The following is an 18,039-nucleotide window of genomic DNA, read 5'->3' on the forward strand; positions in this document are numbered from 1 at the left end:
CCTGGGGTGTCGAGCTGCCTGCCCTGGCCTGTGTGAGACAGGTTTCAGAAGGTCCTTACGGGGAAAGAGCTTCACGCTGTCACGTGTCTGACTCTATAAATGTGGGCATGTCCAGCGTGCCTCCCGCTGAAGAAACAGACTTAAAACTCATCGCTTCTCGATCAGCTCTTTCTTTCCTTCTTAGAGGAATCTCTCTCTCTACACATGGGTGCACACGCGCGCGCGCACACACACACACACACACACACACACACACACACACACACACACAGCTGAGTCGGCTTTCCTAGGGAGCCAGGGAATGCTCAGAGGACAGAACGATGGGCTTACCTTGGGAGAGGCACTGGTTGGCCAAGGCAACCTGACCAGAATGCAGGTAGAGATTGAGGCGCGTGAAGATGCCCACCAGGGAGGGAATGGTGATGAAGCAGTAGGCAACGCAGGCCTAGAAGGACGGGAAGAAACATGGCAGCTGACATAAGCAGCCCCATTGCCGCAGCCTGGTCCCCCTGCGTTCATCCATCCCATATTTTCAAGTAAAAAAACCACTGAAAATAACAACTCCCCTCATTCTGAGCCCCAATTTTCTCCTCTTGCCTCTGCAGCTTACTCCTGATGCCTCTTCGGGAGGAGGGAGACAGGCAAATAAGGAGCGTAAGGGTGTAAGAAAAATAAATCCTCCTCTGTCATCGCAGGAAGTGAACAGGTTAACACCTGCCATTGACTAAGAAGCAGACTTTTAAACCAATTAGTTAAAAATATGGTGGCAATTAGGAGAAATTGCTCAAAAAGTTTTGAGGTGGTTGGCTCTGAGAAAAGAGGTATGAAGTCAGGGCAGGGCTGGTATGCTTATTTCTCACCATCTTCTTTTTGGTCCAATTCCATTTTTTTTAAAAAACACAGATAGGGATTGCTTTGATAAAAAGAACTTCCAGGTACAGGCATGAGCCAGAGAGAATGCAGCTCACACAAAACTGCAACCCACCTCCCAACACTCCCTCCCCACATAACACATATCCAAACGGAGACTTCTTTGTTCTTTTGAAAATACCGAGAAAAGTGATTCGTCCATAGTTACTTAAGAAGGAAAAATTAATCTGGAAAATCGATACTTGATCGCCCCTAGGACACACTTGTCTTTTTCTGGGAAGAGCATTGTAGAAACTTGCAAATGAAACACCTCGCTGGAGTTCAAAGTCTGGGAGTCTTATCTCTAGAACATACCCGGACAAACGCAGCCGTCTTTCTGGAATGATTTCCTTTCATTACTTTTCTTGTTTCCATTGCCAACCGGTTTACACTCTGGATTTATTAATTAGAAAACAAAACAAGAACAGAAATAATTATGAAATGATGGCTGACTCAGATTAGTGTCTTCCATAGAGATCTGGACATTAACTGCATACAAGTCAGTAAGAACAAGCTATGTGGGGCCAAGACTGGTTAGCTCCCAACCCTGACATGCCAGAGGGCTCATCAGGCCTGATTCAGTCTCAGCCCTGATCAAACATCTCCAACAGGGTATGAACAAAAGGCACTCACCGAGTGAGTCATACCTATCGAATGGCATTGTGAATGACCACTTTCTGGTTTAATGAATAGCCAGGGTTCACTTCATTTCCAGAAATCCCACACAGTAAGCGTGAGATCTTAGAGATCCTAAGAGAAACCTCCAAACCCGAGAGCCAGGACACAATTCAGCAATGCAACACTAACAGGAACTTGAAGAAGAGCAGCTCCCACAGCACACTCACAGCATACAGGTGCTGTTCTGAGAGCTGCGCATTCATCAGCTCACTCACTCCCCACAACCCCACAAGGTGGACACTGTGAGCTCCCCCGACTTACAGAGGAGGTCTCTACCTTTAGGTCTTAAGTTCAGCAACGCTACATGACCTGCCAGGCAGCAAACAAATAAATAAAAAGGTTGCTCTCCTTGAATTTACATGGAGCAATTAAAGTCTTTCCACAAGTATGAAAAGTTTGGACCTATGGTTCCCAAACTGTGTTCCATGACATCCTCGAGGGCTGGAGCCAACTCACAGGGGCACCACAATTTATTAGGCAAACAGAGCAATGATCAGTTGTGGAGCACTGTGGAAAGCACCGGCGTGGGGCGGCTCACAGACTCAACACCGGACTGCATCCTGCTCCTCACAGCGATGTCCTATGTTGGTGAAACTGGGTTTTCAGCAGCTATTCTGATAAAAAGCAAGCACTGTGCAAAAAGCAATGTGGGGGAAGAAAAACCAACGTGGAACAGGGAACAAGGGTAGTGATGCCAATCTGATGTGAAGGTTTGAGAAGTGGTACTGTGCCCCACAGATACACACACTTATTAGTAATTAGGATTATTTGAGAATAAAAATACAGTAATTTTTCTTTCAATTCACACATATTGTTATTTCAAAGGCTATCCAGTTGTTCAGGCATAAATACTTAAGCTCTTTGAGTCTAACTTCTTAACCAACGGAACCGTTACTTCTTTCTTTTGGCCTGGGGGCGCCATGAAAAGCTACCAAGATCCAACCATGCTGGGACTCCGGGTAAGCTATTTGAGCCACAGGTTACTATTTCTATAACTCATCAGTGCAACCCACTTTGCTGCTGGCATACAGGAATGAGAACATGCTCATTTCAGAGAAAAAGAGGTCCCCAAAAAACCCCATCCAAAGACTTCAGCGAAACTGCAGATTTGTTTCATCTTTGAGAACCCACCTTTTATACCCTAAACAATAGGAGTGTTGTGGGGCCACATGGAGTTCATTAAACTCCATGCCTGCCATGTAGATAATAAACATTTACTGAGAAAACAAATGAATAAATGAAAATCCTTACGTGAATCAACTGCACGAGAACAGGTTCCAGGTTGCAAAACATTGACCTCGCCTCAACATAAAAACTGAGCTGTTGTTCAAAATCGCGGCCAAAGGAAACCTAGAGGCAAGGGAAAAGATGCTGAGAATGTTATCCCTAGGCACCTGGAAGCACACACCACTGAGCAGAGTTTCCCTGAGCTTCGAGTGCTAGGGGAAGTCTGTGATGACAAGTCACCAAAAATCCCACCAATGTGAACGGGTGGAAATGCCAAGGATATACGAGCGTGCGCGCGCGCACACACACACACACACACAGTGTGCGTACACACTGGAATATACTCCAGTTAGACTTTATGTGACTTCGCCCAGCATAACCGAAGTATTACTACTACCACGTCATCGCTATGACACGAACACTGGAGCAGAACATAAAAAGACCAAAGGGTACAGAACAGACTCTCAGAATGTAAATCGGATTTCCCAGGCTAAAGGAAACTACTGGAAAGGAGATAACGGAATTTTGTTTGTCAGCTGTGGCCTTTTCGCAGAACATAGATTTGGTTATTGGGGGCCAATGGTCAGAGGCTTTCCCTAAGAAGAGCCACACCTTTCTGCATCCTGATGGGGAGTCCAAACTCAGCAACTTAAGGGTGGGAGCCATACGTGGGAGTTTCTCCAACAATAAAAATCCCCTCTTCCCCTATTTCTTCCCATTGATGAACAGCTGGTTAGGAGGACAAACTTGACTGCTCCAGCAATCATCTTTGCCCAGAGAAGGTTGAACACGGCCATTTCCACTAGAGCGATCAGGTTTCCCGTCTTATTTCCTCATATTCTTTTCCATTCTAACTTGGGGGGGGGGGCTCTCAGACAAAGCTATAAAGGGATAAAATACCACCTGATCAGCGTATGAATCAAGGGGCAAGGAGAGTCACGTGGTAAAAGGCGCATTTCCCAACAGAGCAACTGAAAGCTTAATTCTGATTTTGCATCAAAATGGATTATTTTACCTACAGAGTTTGGTGAACGATGACATTGACCCCTCCTGTTGCACAAGTCACATTTTCAGGGTCCTTTTCAAAGTGATCTAGTTTTTTTCCTCTTGGTGAGCTTTTGTCTTGACATTTGTGTCAAAATAGGATACTGGCAGCAGTTGCTACTTTAGCTTTGAGCACGAAGAATGAAAGCAAAGGTGGTTGTGGGTAGGAGGGGATGGTAGGGTTGTTCCCAGAGAAGTTGCAAGAATCCCTCCCCCTCTGCTTGGCCTTCTGCACGTCCCTGCGGACTCTTCCCATCTGGGGGTGGAATCTACTTTCCTCCCTCTCTAAGGCTTGGGCCCGGTGACTGCTTTGACCAACAGAACCCAGCAGGACGCAACACCGGTCACTGTGTGATCGCTGGAGTTTGGTCTTAAAAGGCCCTGCAGCTTCTGTCCACGCCCACACCACATAAAAGAGCTCGGCTGAGCTGGCTGGATGATGGCAGAACAGCAGAAAGAGGCCACACCGGTGAGAAATGAGGCCCTGAGAGCCTGCACCAAGAGCCTAGACATGGGAGTGAGGCTGTCCTGGATCCTCCATGGCTCCAATCCTGGTACACGGAGCAGCCTGGCTCCACAGTCAACCCCCCAGGATTGTTAAGAATTAATAAAACACTGTTATTTAAGGCTGCTAAGTTTTGGGGTGCCTGGGTGGCTCGTTTGGTTAAGTGGCTGCCTTCAGCTCAGGTCACGATCCCAGGACCCTGGGATCGAGCCCTGTGTTGGGCTCCCTGCTCAGCGGGGAGCCCGCTTCTCCCTCTGCCACTCCCCCTGCTTGTGCTGTCAAATAAATTAAATCTTAAAGAAAAAACAAAAAAAAGTAAAGCTGCTAAGTTTTGGGGTGAGTTATGCAGCAATTTTGCCCCTTCCCCCAGCATCGCTTCACCATCACCTGATGAGCAGCACAGCAGCTACCTCAAGGAGCCCCTACTCCCCACTCCCAGAATCCACGTGATTGGGGCTGCGCGGGTGTGCATATGCCCCCCCCAGGCCTGGTCAGTGTGTTCCTTCCCCCTCATCGTAGCAATCCGTTCAGGGACGAGCCAGTGACCAAGTTCATCTAGAGACTCGATCCCAGGACTTCTGCTGAGCCCTTCCTGCTGGGCCGCAGCGCGGGCGGGCATGGGAACCTGGAGTTCTTCAGGGGAGTGCGCCTGCCTGGGAGGGCACCGGAGCGGAACCCCAAGCCAGACATACACAGAGAGCAGGTCCTGATGATACCAAGGAGACCCCGCGGCCAGATGCTCCTTCAGAGAGCTCTAATCCTGGACTCTGTGTCCCCCATCCCACCCCACCCCCCTTTTTTTATTCCTTAGGCCAGTTTGTCTTGGCTCTCTTTGCCCCCGGGGGAGTGCTGGCTAATGTAAGATGTTTTCTAATTTCATCTTATCTTAACAAAAATGAAAAGCACCAGGGAACATAATGTTAACTGCTTTCACTGGAGTTAAGGACAAACAATTACATCACATTTCCAAGTGCCCTGAAACTTCTTCCCCAATACTTACCATTTTTATAAATCCATTAATCAAATATGCCAGCGTCCTTTTCTCATCCTCAAGAGTGAGTGCACTAAAATCAATAATGGTACATAATTAACACTGAGGCAATAAATGAAAGTTTCTAAAGAATATATAAGTTAGCAATTTAACAGGTAAGAACACTTTGCATTTTCCAGATTTAAACTCCCAACAGGCTGTATGCATGTCTTCTGATGAAAATATATCATCCAAATCAACATAGTTTAAATGTGTTTCTCATCTCTCTCAAAGATGATGTTTTCAGGACATATTTATTAAAAGCAAAGGAGAAGGAAACTTTCTTTCCCTTGGAATTTGGACAGCAAGGTCCAACTGCAAATTTTCATATTCCAGAGAAGTTTTGTGCAACATTTTGGGATAAAAATTTCAAATAACCAACGAAGTCGAAAGAAGTTTACAACACCCACATACACACCACCAGGATCCCACCATTATCATTTTACTGTATTTGCTTTATCACGTAAGCGGATACGCTTCCCTCTCCAACCATCAATCCAGCTCATTTTGGAGAAGCATCTTAAAATAAACTACAGATCACAACTGCCTCTATTTAATAGCAGTATTAATACAAATACAAACAAGAAAATGTCACGTCCTTAAGTTCCGACTACACATGTGAAGGCCTATTAATAGTTCCCTCAATTTTTTTTTTTTTTTTTAAACTTCAGAGCCTAGAGAAAACAGCAGCCAAGTTTTTTGTGTGTTGGTTCGTCCTAAGGGAAAGTAAGTACTGGCAAAGACCGCATTACCGTCTGCTAACAAAGCAACGTCTCTTTCATTCGTTGAGACTCCATTTCCCGGCCCCCTCTGTAGCTCAGTACGACCACAGGACAGTTCTGGCCAACGGGATGTGAGCACAAGTGAGGGTCCGAGTTTTCTCCCAGAAAGAAAACTGCTGTCCTCCAATGACTGCAGGCTGTACACGGACACGGTCGAGATAAGCCAGCTTCCCCCAGGGAGACAAGGACAACACCCCCAGAGGGATGGCCGAGCAACAAGACTGAAGGAACTTGGATGGTGTTCTAAAGAGGAGTGACCCTACCCCAATCTTCCGATCTCATACCTTTAGCAAGAAAGAAAGAAACTTTCCATTTTATCACAGCCAAAAGCCGCTATCCTACTAAGACAAATGCCTTTCTGATGTGTTTTGTGCCTTTATTTCTATTTCTGTCCAACTAAAAAGCCTATCGGTTCCATGTATTACGAAAAGTCTCAATATTTGGTTTTGGTAACTACTCATGAGATTGACCACGCCAGATCATGAAGACTCTAAAATTCAGAAGGAAAAAAAAAAATACGATTCATCTTGCTGATGGTTAAGCTCCAAAACCGTCTTCTCCATTCTTGTAACATTTTCCAGTGACTCAAGCTGCTGTGCTTAAAAATTCTTCGGGGACTAAAATTTCAGCCACAAATAAACAGGAACTGCTTCAAACACAATCAAATGGAAACATGTAAGGAAAAAAAAAACTAGAAAGCAAAAGGAGTGATAGTTTGGCCTCTGACCCAAAGGTAAGGCCAACACATAGGACTGAGTTTCGAGTCTACTGGACACCTAGAGCCCTTCATGTAAGGAACAGAAGCCATTTCATTTGCATTTCAAATAATTGGCTAATAATGAGAAAAAATGTAAAGGCTCCGTTACTGGATGAGTGAACTCATTATTATCCTATCTGCTGCTCTCAAATCTCCAGGAGACGTGGAGTTTGAGTCCACTTGGATGAAACCAGCATTTTCCTCTCAACAGAAATCCCTTTGTAAAAACATCTGCCATCTCGGGACGCCTCGGTGGCTCAGTTGGTTGAGTGTCTCTGGGTTTCGGCTCAGGTCATGATCTCAGGGTTGTAGGATCAAGCCCCACATTGGACTCTGTGCTCAGCGTGGAGTCTGCTTAAAGAGTCTCTCCTCTGCCCCTCCCCCCACTTGCTCTTGCTCTCTCTCTCAAATCAATCTTAAAAAAAAAAAAAAAATCTGCCATTTCATTTTCTCAGGAAGGTTACCCTCAACCTCTCTCTTCTCCTGGACCGGAATGTCCTCCTCAGTAAGAATTTTAATAGACCCCATAAAATAATATTATCCACAGTGGCAGCTTGATGCAGTAATTCCCCACTGCACTATTATGTGGTATTAAGACCCAATCCATGTTATGTTTCAGCCTTAAGCGTGGCTTACTTCACAGAGTCATGCGTGGTCTTGCATACGTGCAAAAGGGCGTTCAGAATGACAGGGTCCTTTGTGGGCTCTTGCTGATGCCTACAAGACATTTAAAGACAACAGAAGTTACGTCCATTCACGGCAATGAAGGCACGGATTGAGTTTCTCCTCTATCACGTATGTTTGAGAAATAGCAAATTACCCAGTTGGCACTGAACATGTAATGGTCTGGTTTTTCTCTTAATTCTTCTTTCAATAACAAGTTTGCTTTTTTGCACATATAACTTCTCCTAAAATCACGGTAAATCCAACAAAATCATGGTAAAGCTGCTGCATTTCCTAAGTCGGGAAACGGGCAAGCCTGATTTTTTTCGCTGTGTTTCTTTCTCAAGCAGTCTACGACCTGTCTACACCTCTGTGAAGTGCCAGGCAAAATTATTAATCTGGCTTTTCAAATAATATAGAAGGACAAGGTCTTATGACACATCTTTACGTAAGTAAAGGAGGTATATTTGTTCCAAGCATATGGAATTAATCTTCTAGGAAGACAACACAAGGAAAGCTTAAAACATACATTATTCAAGCAACATCTAACTCAATTTTCCAAACTGGGGTTATTTAAGTTCCATCTTAACACACTTTATTTTACCATTTTTATATATTTAATATTTAAAGTGATGTTAACTTTTTAAATCTAACTTCGTCCTAGAAGAAAAAAAAGTACATGACGACACCAATTAAATTAGTTCTATATTATCGAATACACTTTAAATTAAAAAATACAACTTTTAAAATCAAAATCAAAATCTCTCCTCCACGTGCCACCTAGAATTAGTTCCTGTACCACCAACAGTAGGCTGCTTGGGGAAACGCAGATTTAGTCGAAAGGAAAGCAACTAAACTTAAAAACTGATCACAAATGTAAGCACTGAAGACGGTAAGCTTTTTAGCTCTGCGACCTTGACAAGTATGACTTCATTTTTATCTTTTAAAATGTTACACCCTAAGTAGTTCATTAACAGATTGCTCCTTCCAAAAACAGACTGGAATACAATGTAGGTGATGGCCAGGCTCCAGCTACTACTTAGGACTTTGTCTCCTTCGGCACTAACTACAAACTGTTATCAAGACTGCTCCTTTTAATGTGGTTTTCCTCTCCGCGTTATTTTAGATGTTAAATGCATACATTTCATTAGGCCTCCAATGACACAGAGTGATTCTTATCTACATGCTTCACAGGGGCATCGGGAATCCAAGCTTCTGGTGACGCCATGTTACACTTACTTGATAAAAACTTCCATGATGCATTTGCAAACCTCCACCCGCACACTCTCTTTTTGGAACATGTCCAGAAATGGCAAAAATTTTTCCTAAAAATTGAAAAAAAAAAAAGGCAGCACTCTAAATGCAATTAACACAAGTTACTAGAAGGGATTTCTGGGTCCCTTTTTCTTTGAAGGTCAGAGCAGAGATAGAGTTGTTCACCTCTCTGCGGCAGGTCAGATGAGGACCCACCTGAAAGCAGGTCTGTAAAAGCTTGTAGGGTTAAAACTACTTACACGTCCCAGGGGTCAGGGGTGGGGCCAGTAAACATTTTGGGAACCATCTGGGCAAGCTTTAGATGACCAAGGGTTTTTGCAGGTAACAACACACAAGGTGGGCTTCCGTCTTTTTTACGATTGTATTGACCAGAGAAAGAAGAGCCAATTGTTCAGAGTGGCTCCCACATCCTGACTCTACATTTACTAACTGCCATCTTCCTCAAGGTACTCCACCTCCTCCAGCATCAGTTTTCCCATCTGTAAAGTGGGAATCGTAACTGCTCCTACTTCCTAGTAGTGTTGTGAAAATAGTACAAGGCAACGCATGCAAAGTTCCAGAACAGTGCTTGGAGTATGGCGAATCTCCAAAAAATAAGAGGTTCTATTTTTAAAATAAACAAGAAACAAACACAATTCTGTGAGTGTACCTGAATGGAAACCAGAAAGGGGAGGAATCCCCTAGATTTGTACTCGCCCAGGGCAATGCAGCTGACGTGAAGGGGCATCGTGGGGTATTTAAAATGTGAGGGGCACGTAAAAAAAATTTCAACTCTGTCAGACACTGAGACAACTATTAGTTCAACGTATTTCATAGTTCCAACATTAGACTGCACGTGTGACAGAAAGCGAGTGTCATATGAAAATCAGTGTGGAAGAGGAGATGAGGAAAAGGACGTCCGGTCTGACGCCAAGGTCTGAGAAGCTGTGTGGTGTTCAAGAGGGGAACACATTCCATGAGCGAGTCACGAAAGAAATAAACAGTATTTTCCTCTCGTCTGGGTACTCCTTTTTCGAACGCTCATTAAGTTGTTATGCCATAAATACCGAAGTTGTTTAGACCTAACTACTTTCTGAAAGGAGCTGTTAAGTATTTCTTTTGGCCTGGGACACCATGAAAACATGACTGAGACACTAAGTGACCTCTGACTCAGACACAAATTTCCAAAGCTAATTAAGGAACGCTACTTACCACTGAGAAAAGAACGGAGAAATCATGGAAGTGGGCAATCACTTTCTTAATTATTGACTGAAGCTGCAAAACCAAACAGAAAACACACCTTATTTAATAAAACTTGGATATATTTTTTCAAGATTTTATTTCTACGTAATCTCTACACCCAACGTGGGGCTCGAACACACAACCCTGAGATCAAGAGTCACATGCCCCACCAACTGAGCCAGCCAGGCGCTCCAGAAGTGGGCTATTTCTAAAAGGCAACCTTCTTTCATAATCTGAAATTACGATACAGAAAGGCTGGATGTCTCAGGAACAGGAGATTACCGGGGGTAGGTTAGGCCCTGTCTCAGTCTGAGTTTGCCCATCTTACTCTGTAGTCTTGGGGAAGCCACTTCTCAGCCTCATCTTCCTCTTCTGTAAAACGGAGAGCAAAGCAGGATCTGGCTCACTGTGAGGGTTAAATGGGATGTGTCATGTAAGGTGCTTAGAGCAGTGTAGTGCCTTTCCTTGGAGAGCTGTCTATTAAAGTCAGCTATGACTATTCAAGGGGGGGGGCAAATAACTTTGTCAAAGGGCCACAGAGCCATCACAACTACTCAACACAGCCACTGCAGCTCAGAAGCAGCCAGAGAGAGCATGTAAACAAATGGGCGTGGCTGGTTCCAATAAAACTTTATTCACAATAACAGGTGGCGGGCTATATTACATATGGTCTATGGGTCATACTTTGCAGACCCCTGTTCTAGCTCATCAGAGCCCTGTGTTTCCTGACGACTTCCGTGGAGAGGCAATGAACAGAGTTTGCCGGTGGAGTTGAAGGCCACATCATTCCCCGAGGATGGTGGCACAGTCTCTAAGGTCGGCCTCAGATACCCAGGTAGTGATGTCCACCACCCCTCACCCCAAGATGCACACAGTCTTGTTGACAGGGAGAACCACAGAAGTGCTTCTTCTAAGGAAAATATAAAGCCCTGCCCCTGGTTACTGTCAAGAAGAGAAGATTTACTGACAGGTAAATCTTTTGTTTATATTAAACATGTTGCTGTTGAAATCATTTGTTTCAATTGCTTAAGACAAGGGGCTCCCAATTCTTCCAGGCGGCTACCCAGAATGCAGGCTGACCCTTGGGGTACCTTTTATAAATTACTTCTAGATATGACAGAATCGTAGAGTGTAATTATTCCTCTCTCTCTTAGGAACGGACGGCATTAAAATTATTATGTTGAAGTCTTCAATTAAATGGGTCCCTAGGAGTCAAGGTCTTATTAAATATTCCTTAACAAAAATTCCAATGCATCTCAATCTCCATATGCACCCAAGATCTTGACGACCCACAAGGGTATGACCCATCTCCTCTACACGCTTCATTCACTCAACGATGCTTACGAAGAGCCCATTGTGCATGACTATACGTTGTTTTCCTCACCCCTAAAAAAATGTCAGGTACTCAGTGCCTATTCAATAAATTCTAATGATGAACTATTTTAATTAGCAAATGGAGAAAACACTCTAACCGAAATGTTAGAATTCTAACCTTCTTACAAGAACATGTAATTAATTTTCTTCTAAGTGAAGCTAGAAATTGATCCCGGGCAATAAGTGCCAGAACATCATGTTATTAAATAAAAAATGAAATCTTAGCTATTAGGTGGAAAGTTACTTAACAGTAAATGAACCTTTGCTGGACTCTCTATTAGAGGGGGAAAAAAATCTGCTATCAAGCACGTTACTGAGTCCACTGACAAAACTACAATATAGGCTGTGAAGTAGACAATAAGAAGATACTAATGTTAAATTCTCTGGAGTCGATAACCAAACTGTGGTTACATGGAGAATGTCCTTGCTCTTAGGAGATATTCATTGAATTCTTCAGAGGCAAAGGAGCATGACGCGTGCAACTTATCCACGAAGGAGCCAGAAAAAAATTTACACTAGGCGTGTGTGTGTGTACACATGATAATGATAAAGCAAACATGGAAAATGTTCACAGTTGGTGAATCTGACTAGAAAATAATGGGAGTTCTCTGAGCTATTGTTTCAATTTTCCAATAAGCTTGACCCTGTGTCCAAATAAAAAGTTGGTTTCACTGGAAAACACAGGCCCCTTACTTATTGTTGCCAAGAAACTGTGCCAGGGCATCCCATATCACGTGCAATCCTCACAGCCGCTCTGAGTGTACGACTATCAGCCCCATTTTACAGGTAAGAAAACTGAGGCACAACAAGGTTAAGTAATGGAGTAAAGGGCAGATGGCGACCATATGGCAGGGCAAGGATTTGAACCCGGGATTATCTGACTTTACAGTCTGACCCATGCAACATACCTATGTGATTCAACAGAATAAAATTCCTAGTGTGGAAATGAGAAAAAGCAAAGCTGTCACCTGAGGGTAGGAGTCTTCAAATGCACGATCTGGAGTCATGTGCTTGATGACATCAGCCAGAACGGTATTTACCTCTCGTTTCTAAGGGGGTGGAAATAAACCTGTGTTAGATACTGAAAGGCAGTCACCGACCACTTTTCTGGGGGAAAGGACTAACATTTTCAGAACATATCACATGTGTTCCAGAAAATAGTTTCAACTCTTCTGCTGGAAATAATATTAAGGGAGAAATCCCACCCGTATCAAAGCCCTGAAGGGAACTACTTCTGCACCCGGTCAGGACTAAAACATTGTTCTCAAAGGTTCTGGGGTGTTACGCTGTCCCCGCCGCTTTCCCTGAGCGCTGATAAAATCGGCCGTGTCACTTTCTCCCTGCCTGTCGTTCCCCCAGCGCTGGCAGATGGCGCGGCGAGGCATTGTGGGAAGTGCCCAGACTCACCGCTACAAGCTGAGTGACCTCAGTGCCCACCTTGGCTTTTGTCATCTCCATCAGGGGTCACCCAACCACCATCCAAATTCAACCCTGTGCCTGTTTTCATACAGCCCATGAACTAAAAATGATTTTTACATTCAAACCGAAAAAGTAATATTTCATGACAAAAATTATATGAGATTCAAATTTCAGCGTGCGTAAAGTTTACTGGAACACACAGCTGTGTTCACTCATATACTGTCTGTGGCTGCTTGCACGCTACAGTGATGGAGTTGGACACTTGTGACAGAGATTGTATGGTCCATAACGCATCAAATATTTACTGTCTGGCTCTCTACAGAAAAGGTAGGCTGACCCCTGGTCCTTATAACAGGAATAGTGAAGCCTCCTGGCAAGGTCTCTCTGAGGCTGCACAGCTCACAGGTAAGGTGCCTGGTATTTGTTATTTAAAAGTTTTGTACCACAAATATTTGTTATCTAAATAGTTGCCATTATGTTTACTCTCTTGCCTAGTGCTCATTAAACTCTCTGGCATGGACATGTTTATCCCCATTTTACAGATGAGGAAGTGGAGGCTCAGAGAAGTTAAGTGACTTAGCTAGGGTCACACAGCTAAAAAAAAAAAAAAATCAGACAATGGCACTAAAAGGAACCAGAGCTCCTTGGAGAAACACCCGATGCTGAGTCTGGGATTAGAAATATGCCAGGGAGCCTGCAACATCTTGTCACACAAAGCAAGGAAGGCATCCAAGACTATGAAGAACATGTCAGAAGAACTCAAGAGCCAACCTGAAAAGGCATCCACTTGACAAAGAAGGGACAAATGAGCATCAGTAAGAATAACGTAATTCGAGTATATTTAAATCCACGTGCTCCTAAAGATACCAGCAACCACTACTCACTGGTCACCTCTGGGGATGCTAAGGAATCAGATCCTGATTCTAAAACTAGTTAGTAAAGGAAATGAACCAGCAGCACTCCTGCCCTTTCTGTGCAAACTGTACCTCAGGGTAACCGAACACCCGACGTGAGAAGTTTCTCTTTCTACAAGTTTCCCAGCTAATGAACAAAGAAGAGTGGATTGCAATTCCAAATATCACCATTTTGCAGCCCCCAAGGAACCGTGAGATGCAATGAGCGTCAGTGGCTGCCCATGTTAGAGAGAGACAGCCAGATACCATGAGCTTCCCAGGAGAAGCGCCCAACCACCACCCACAGTGCCCAAAACTTGAAGCTGATGAAGTCTCTAGAACTAACTGCTGACTGGCAGGATATACTGACAGCTGCCTAAGTTTAGTCTTAGTCACCAGATGAACTAGCTGGTCCAGACTGGGAAACTCTACAGGACAAAGGTCCCAATTTCTTCAACAAATATATCACAGATTTGGGGGGGGGGGAAGGGAAGGGAAGGAGGAGGAGGAAAGAGAGAGAATTGACAGTTTAAAAGAACCCTAAGAAGTCTACTGCAATGTACAGACTTTATTTTAACCCTGACTGAATGATAAATTCTAAAAAAAATCGCAAGACAACTGGGGAAATCTGAACACTGACTGGTTTTTAATGATATTAAAAGCAGTGTTATTTTTTTTTAGTTAGGATAAGATATGGGGATTTGGTTTCAGAAAAGGGAATCTTATCTTTTACATATAGGTGCTGAGAACTGGCAGGTGAAGACACAGTGTTTGAGATTTGCTTCAGAATAACCCAGGGGTGGGGAGAAGGGGTAAAGATACAAATGAAACAAGACCTGTCATCAGTTGATCATTTCTGGGTGATGAGTTCAAGGGATATCATATGTTTGAAATTTCCAAAATAAAGCATAAAACCAAAATTGAACCAAAGAAACAAAATCAACAGAGCAGCACTTACATAACGCTTAAAATGAGGCCAAAACCAATTTACCAAATCAGAGGCCAGGACGGTGGCTGCCTTCGACTTCCAACAGCTGGGGACTGTGACTGGGAGTAGAATTCAGGGGGCTTGGGGGAGTATTCCCTACTTCCTGATCTGGACCACGATCACACGGGTGTACTTCCTCAAGATTCATTAGGCAGCAAACTTAAGAGGTATGCACTCTCCTGCATGTATGCCACACTTTAGTTTTCAAAAGCTTATAAAAATTAGCATTCTGGCAATAGGATCTGAACCCAGTTCTGCCTGTTTCTCAAGTCTCTGTTATTTGACAAGCTCAGTATTTCCCAAACTGAGGTTCTAGTCTGGGCACAGGGAAAGAAGTGTCTTTGCCTGAAAAAAATCACACACAAGTCAAATATGTGGACATGCTACTGACTGGACCCCCAGGGAGAGTCACAATGTGCTTCGCATTTAAGCATCTATGGTATCCCACAGTGAAAAAAACTGCTTCCCTTGGTATAATGGGGCATTTCCCCAATTTACACGAGAGCATGGAATACTTTTGTAACAGTGTACATATTAACGCTCCACCACACTGTGACAGAAAGGATGTGATTTTTATAAATTAAGGACAATTACCACTGTAAAATGCCTAAGTGCCTCAGCTAGCCTCGTTCATTATTATAAACACGAATAAAAATATAACTCTTCCAAAAACAATACCACAGGCCACACATACCGTGAAATGCTTGCAGGTGTACTCCACCCACACTTCGGCACAGTTAATGTAGTCCTGCGGAGAAAGAGCAAACATGTCTTTGCGGTAAGAGCACCACGACTGACCTTATGGGGAAAGGTCATCACGTAAAAAAAACCTTCAAAGGCTCTGACAATTCAAAGAGATAAGTGATAAGAACTTCAAGACTGACTGGTTCATCTACAGAAAAGTCTAGCCCACAGATATATTTTACCCTAAGAAGCGAGTTCAAGAAATACAGAAGTGGGGGCGCCTGGGTGGCACAGCGGTTAAGCGTCTGCCTTCGGCTCAGGGCGTGATCCCGGCGTTATGGGATCGAGCCCCACATCAGGCTCTTCTGCTATGAGCCTGCTTCTTCCTCTCCCACTCCCCCTGCTTGTGTTCTCTCTCTCGCTGGCTGTCTTTCTCTGTCAAATAAATAAATAAAATCTTTAAAAAAAAAAAAAAAAGAAAGAAATACAGAAGTGGTAGGAAACTAACTAACATTCCTGAATTGCTACTTGGGCCAAGATAGAAATCTGGGAAGAACTGAAAGGCAGTGGAGATAAAAGTCACGAATCCAGGTCACACTTCAGCAGAGACACTGATGGCGGATCTGGTTGAAGAGCAGAATTAAATGTGATTTGTGCATGTATAAAAAAGAAAAAAAAAAAAAAACAGGCTTCCTGACTTTTAAAAAAAAGCCATTTTTCTGATAGAGGGGTGATGTGTATGTTGTAAAAAGGTTAAAGCACTGAAGATTTCAGGTAGAATATTATGTGTTAGATTCGAGTAAGGGGGAGGACCCATAGAGAGACCATGGGATGGTCATGGAAACGGCAGTGAACAGCTGGGTATTCTGCCTGGAAAGCACTCAGGTGGGGGAAAAAAAGTGCTCGAGGAAAAATTCATTCTGCAAGCGTATCTCTTCTGTTCCTACATTTCAAGGAAAAGAAAGAAGAAATGGGGAGGGAAGAAAAAATAGTTGCCTCACTCACAGAAGAACAACCAAGACCATCTGAAGGTCTGACTAGAAAGCTGAGAAGGCCGTGTGAAGTTAAAGACTGAACAAAACCATTAACATGGCCTTTTTTTTTTTTTTTAAGATTTTATTTATTTATGTGACAGAGAGACAGCCAGCGAGAGAGGGAACACAAGCAGGGGGAGTGGGAGAGGAAGAAGCAGGCTCCCAGCGGAGGAGCCCGATGTGGGACTCGATGCTGGAACGCCGGGATCACGCCCTGAGCCTAAGGCAGACGCTTAACAACTGCACTACCCAGGCGCCCCTTAACATGGCCTTTTGATGCAAGGTTGCTTGGAAGCACTCACACACAGGCACTGAAGGCCCGGTGGCCTTGGACTTAACACATGTTAAATAAGCTGTTGGGTTAGCTGATCAGAGGTAGGTTAAACAGAATTTCAACAGCTGAGGTTTAGTGAGGGTTTTGCTAAACTTAACCTAGGAGTGTGATTTGGTAAACAAGTTTCGGATTTTTCTAAATTAGGCCCGTATTCTCAATATACTATTGTAAATGCGGTGACCTGAAAGGGGTTTATAACTGAACTCACTCTAATATTTCCTTCTTGGTAAATGATTGTGTCAAATGTTACATACCCATACTGAGTTATTTGTTGGTTTTCAAACTAGATGTTTGTGTCCAAAACGCCTGTGTTGAAAATCCCAGCCCTGCAGAGGGACGGCATTAGGAGGTAGGCCTTTGGGAGGTGATGGGGTCATGAGGGCTCCACCCTAATGAGATTAGGCCTAGTGGCAGCCACAAAACTTGCTGGCGTGTTGCCAACAAGGACGGTGAGACGTGCAACCCAAACGTCCAACACGATGGCACTGCATGCCTTCAGCACCTAGTACCAGCTGGTCCGTCTTTGATAGACTCCCTGACCTGAAGTGGGAGGAGAAAGAGGCCCCCGCAGTCTCTGTTCAGGGGACAACAGTTCAAGGGACAATAGCTGGAATTCCCTTTTGCTAATTACAGGTTGACTGCTGAGCTTCCATTTAGGAATATCTTCCTGAGTTGTTACTTTCAAATCCAAATACTACAGACAGCTGTACTTTGGATGCTGTTTGCAAAGTCAGAGGTCTTTTAAGGTTTCAAATATTTGTAATTTTACACTTTTAGATCCCAAGGCCTCAAGAATTAGACATAATTAGGATGCAAAAATCAAACAAATATACCTTTAGAGCTATCACTTTTCCACTATAGGTTAGCAAAAACAATTAAAAGAAGTATTATTTCTCAAAAAAAACAAAACAAAAACCCAGACATATGATTAGTCAAAAGACAATTTTTTTAAAGGAAAGAACATACTGCAGAACTTGGACAACAGGCAGTCGGTTGATCTAAGGTCTGAATGGTCACCCACCTGCGGATTCTTCAACTTAGTGATGACTTTCCAAGCTTCGTTGAGAATCTGGAGTCGATCGCCCTCTGGAGGGTCAGCCAAGGCCAAGTTTAACCCCAATGAGCGAAAAAGGAGATGCTAAGAAAAAAAGCGAACCATTACAATACTGGGGTTTTAAATCAGAGCACCTCGAGGCTTAGAGGAAAAGGCCGTAATACTTAA

The 18,039-nt window shown here is 43.7% G+C and overlaps 1 protein-coding gene across 1 annotated transcript in view; it reads right to left on the bottom strand.

Annotated features, from left to right (window-relative positions):
- The window catches only part of VPS35L (VPS35 endosomal protein sorting factor like), a 110,015-nt gene that overhangs the window by 35,402 nt on the left and 56,574 nt on the right, over nt 1-18,039 (bottom strand). The window contains exons 17-26 of the mRNA XM_045770928.2: nt 17,839-17,955; nt 15,460-15,513; nt 12,434-12,514; nt 10,062-10,124; nt 8,835-8,920; nt 7,569-7,649; nt 5,364-5,427; nt 2,839-2,937; nt 1,225-1,302; nt 331-445 (exon numbers count right to left, since the gene is read on the bottom strand). Coding sequence (XP_045626884.2) covers nt 331-445; nt 1,225-1,302; nt 2,839-2,937; nt 5,364-5,427; nt 7,569-7,649; nt 8,835-8,920; nt 10,062-10,124; nt 12,434-12,514; nt 15,460-15,513; nt 17,839-17,955 — 838 coding nt within the window. The remainder of the gene's footprint in view (nt 1-330; nt 446-1,224; nt 1,303-2,838; nt 2,938-5,363; nt 5,428-7,568; nt 7,650-8,834; nt 8,921-10,061; nt 10,125-12,433; nt 12,515-15,459; nt 15,514-17,838; nt 17,956-18,039) is intronic.

The sequence above is a fragment of the Ursus americanus genome, chromosome 2, assembly GCF_024610735.1.
Source record: "Ursus americanus isolate L20-20 chromosome 2, mUrsAme1.1.p, whole genome shotgun sequence".
In the NCBI taxonomy this organism is placed as follows: domain Eukaryota; kingdom Metazoa; phylum Chordata; class Mammalia; order Carnivora; family Ursidae; genus Ursus; species Ursus americanus.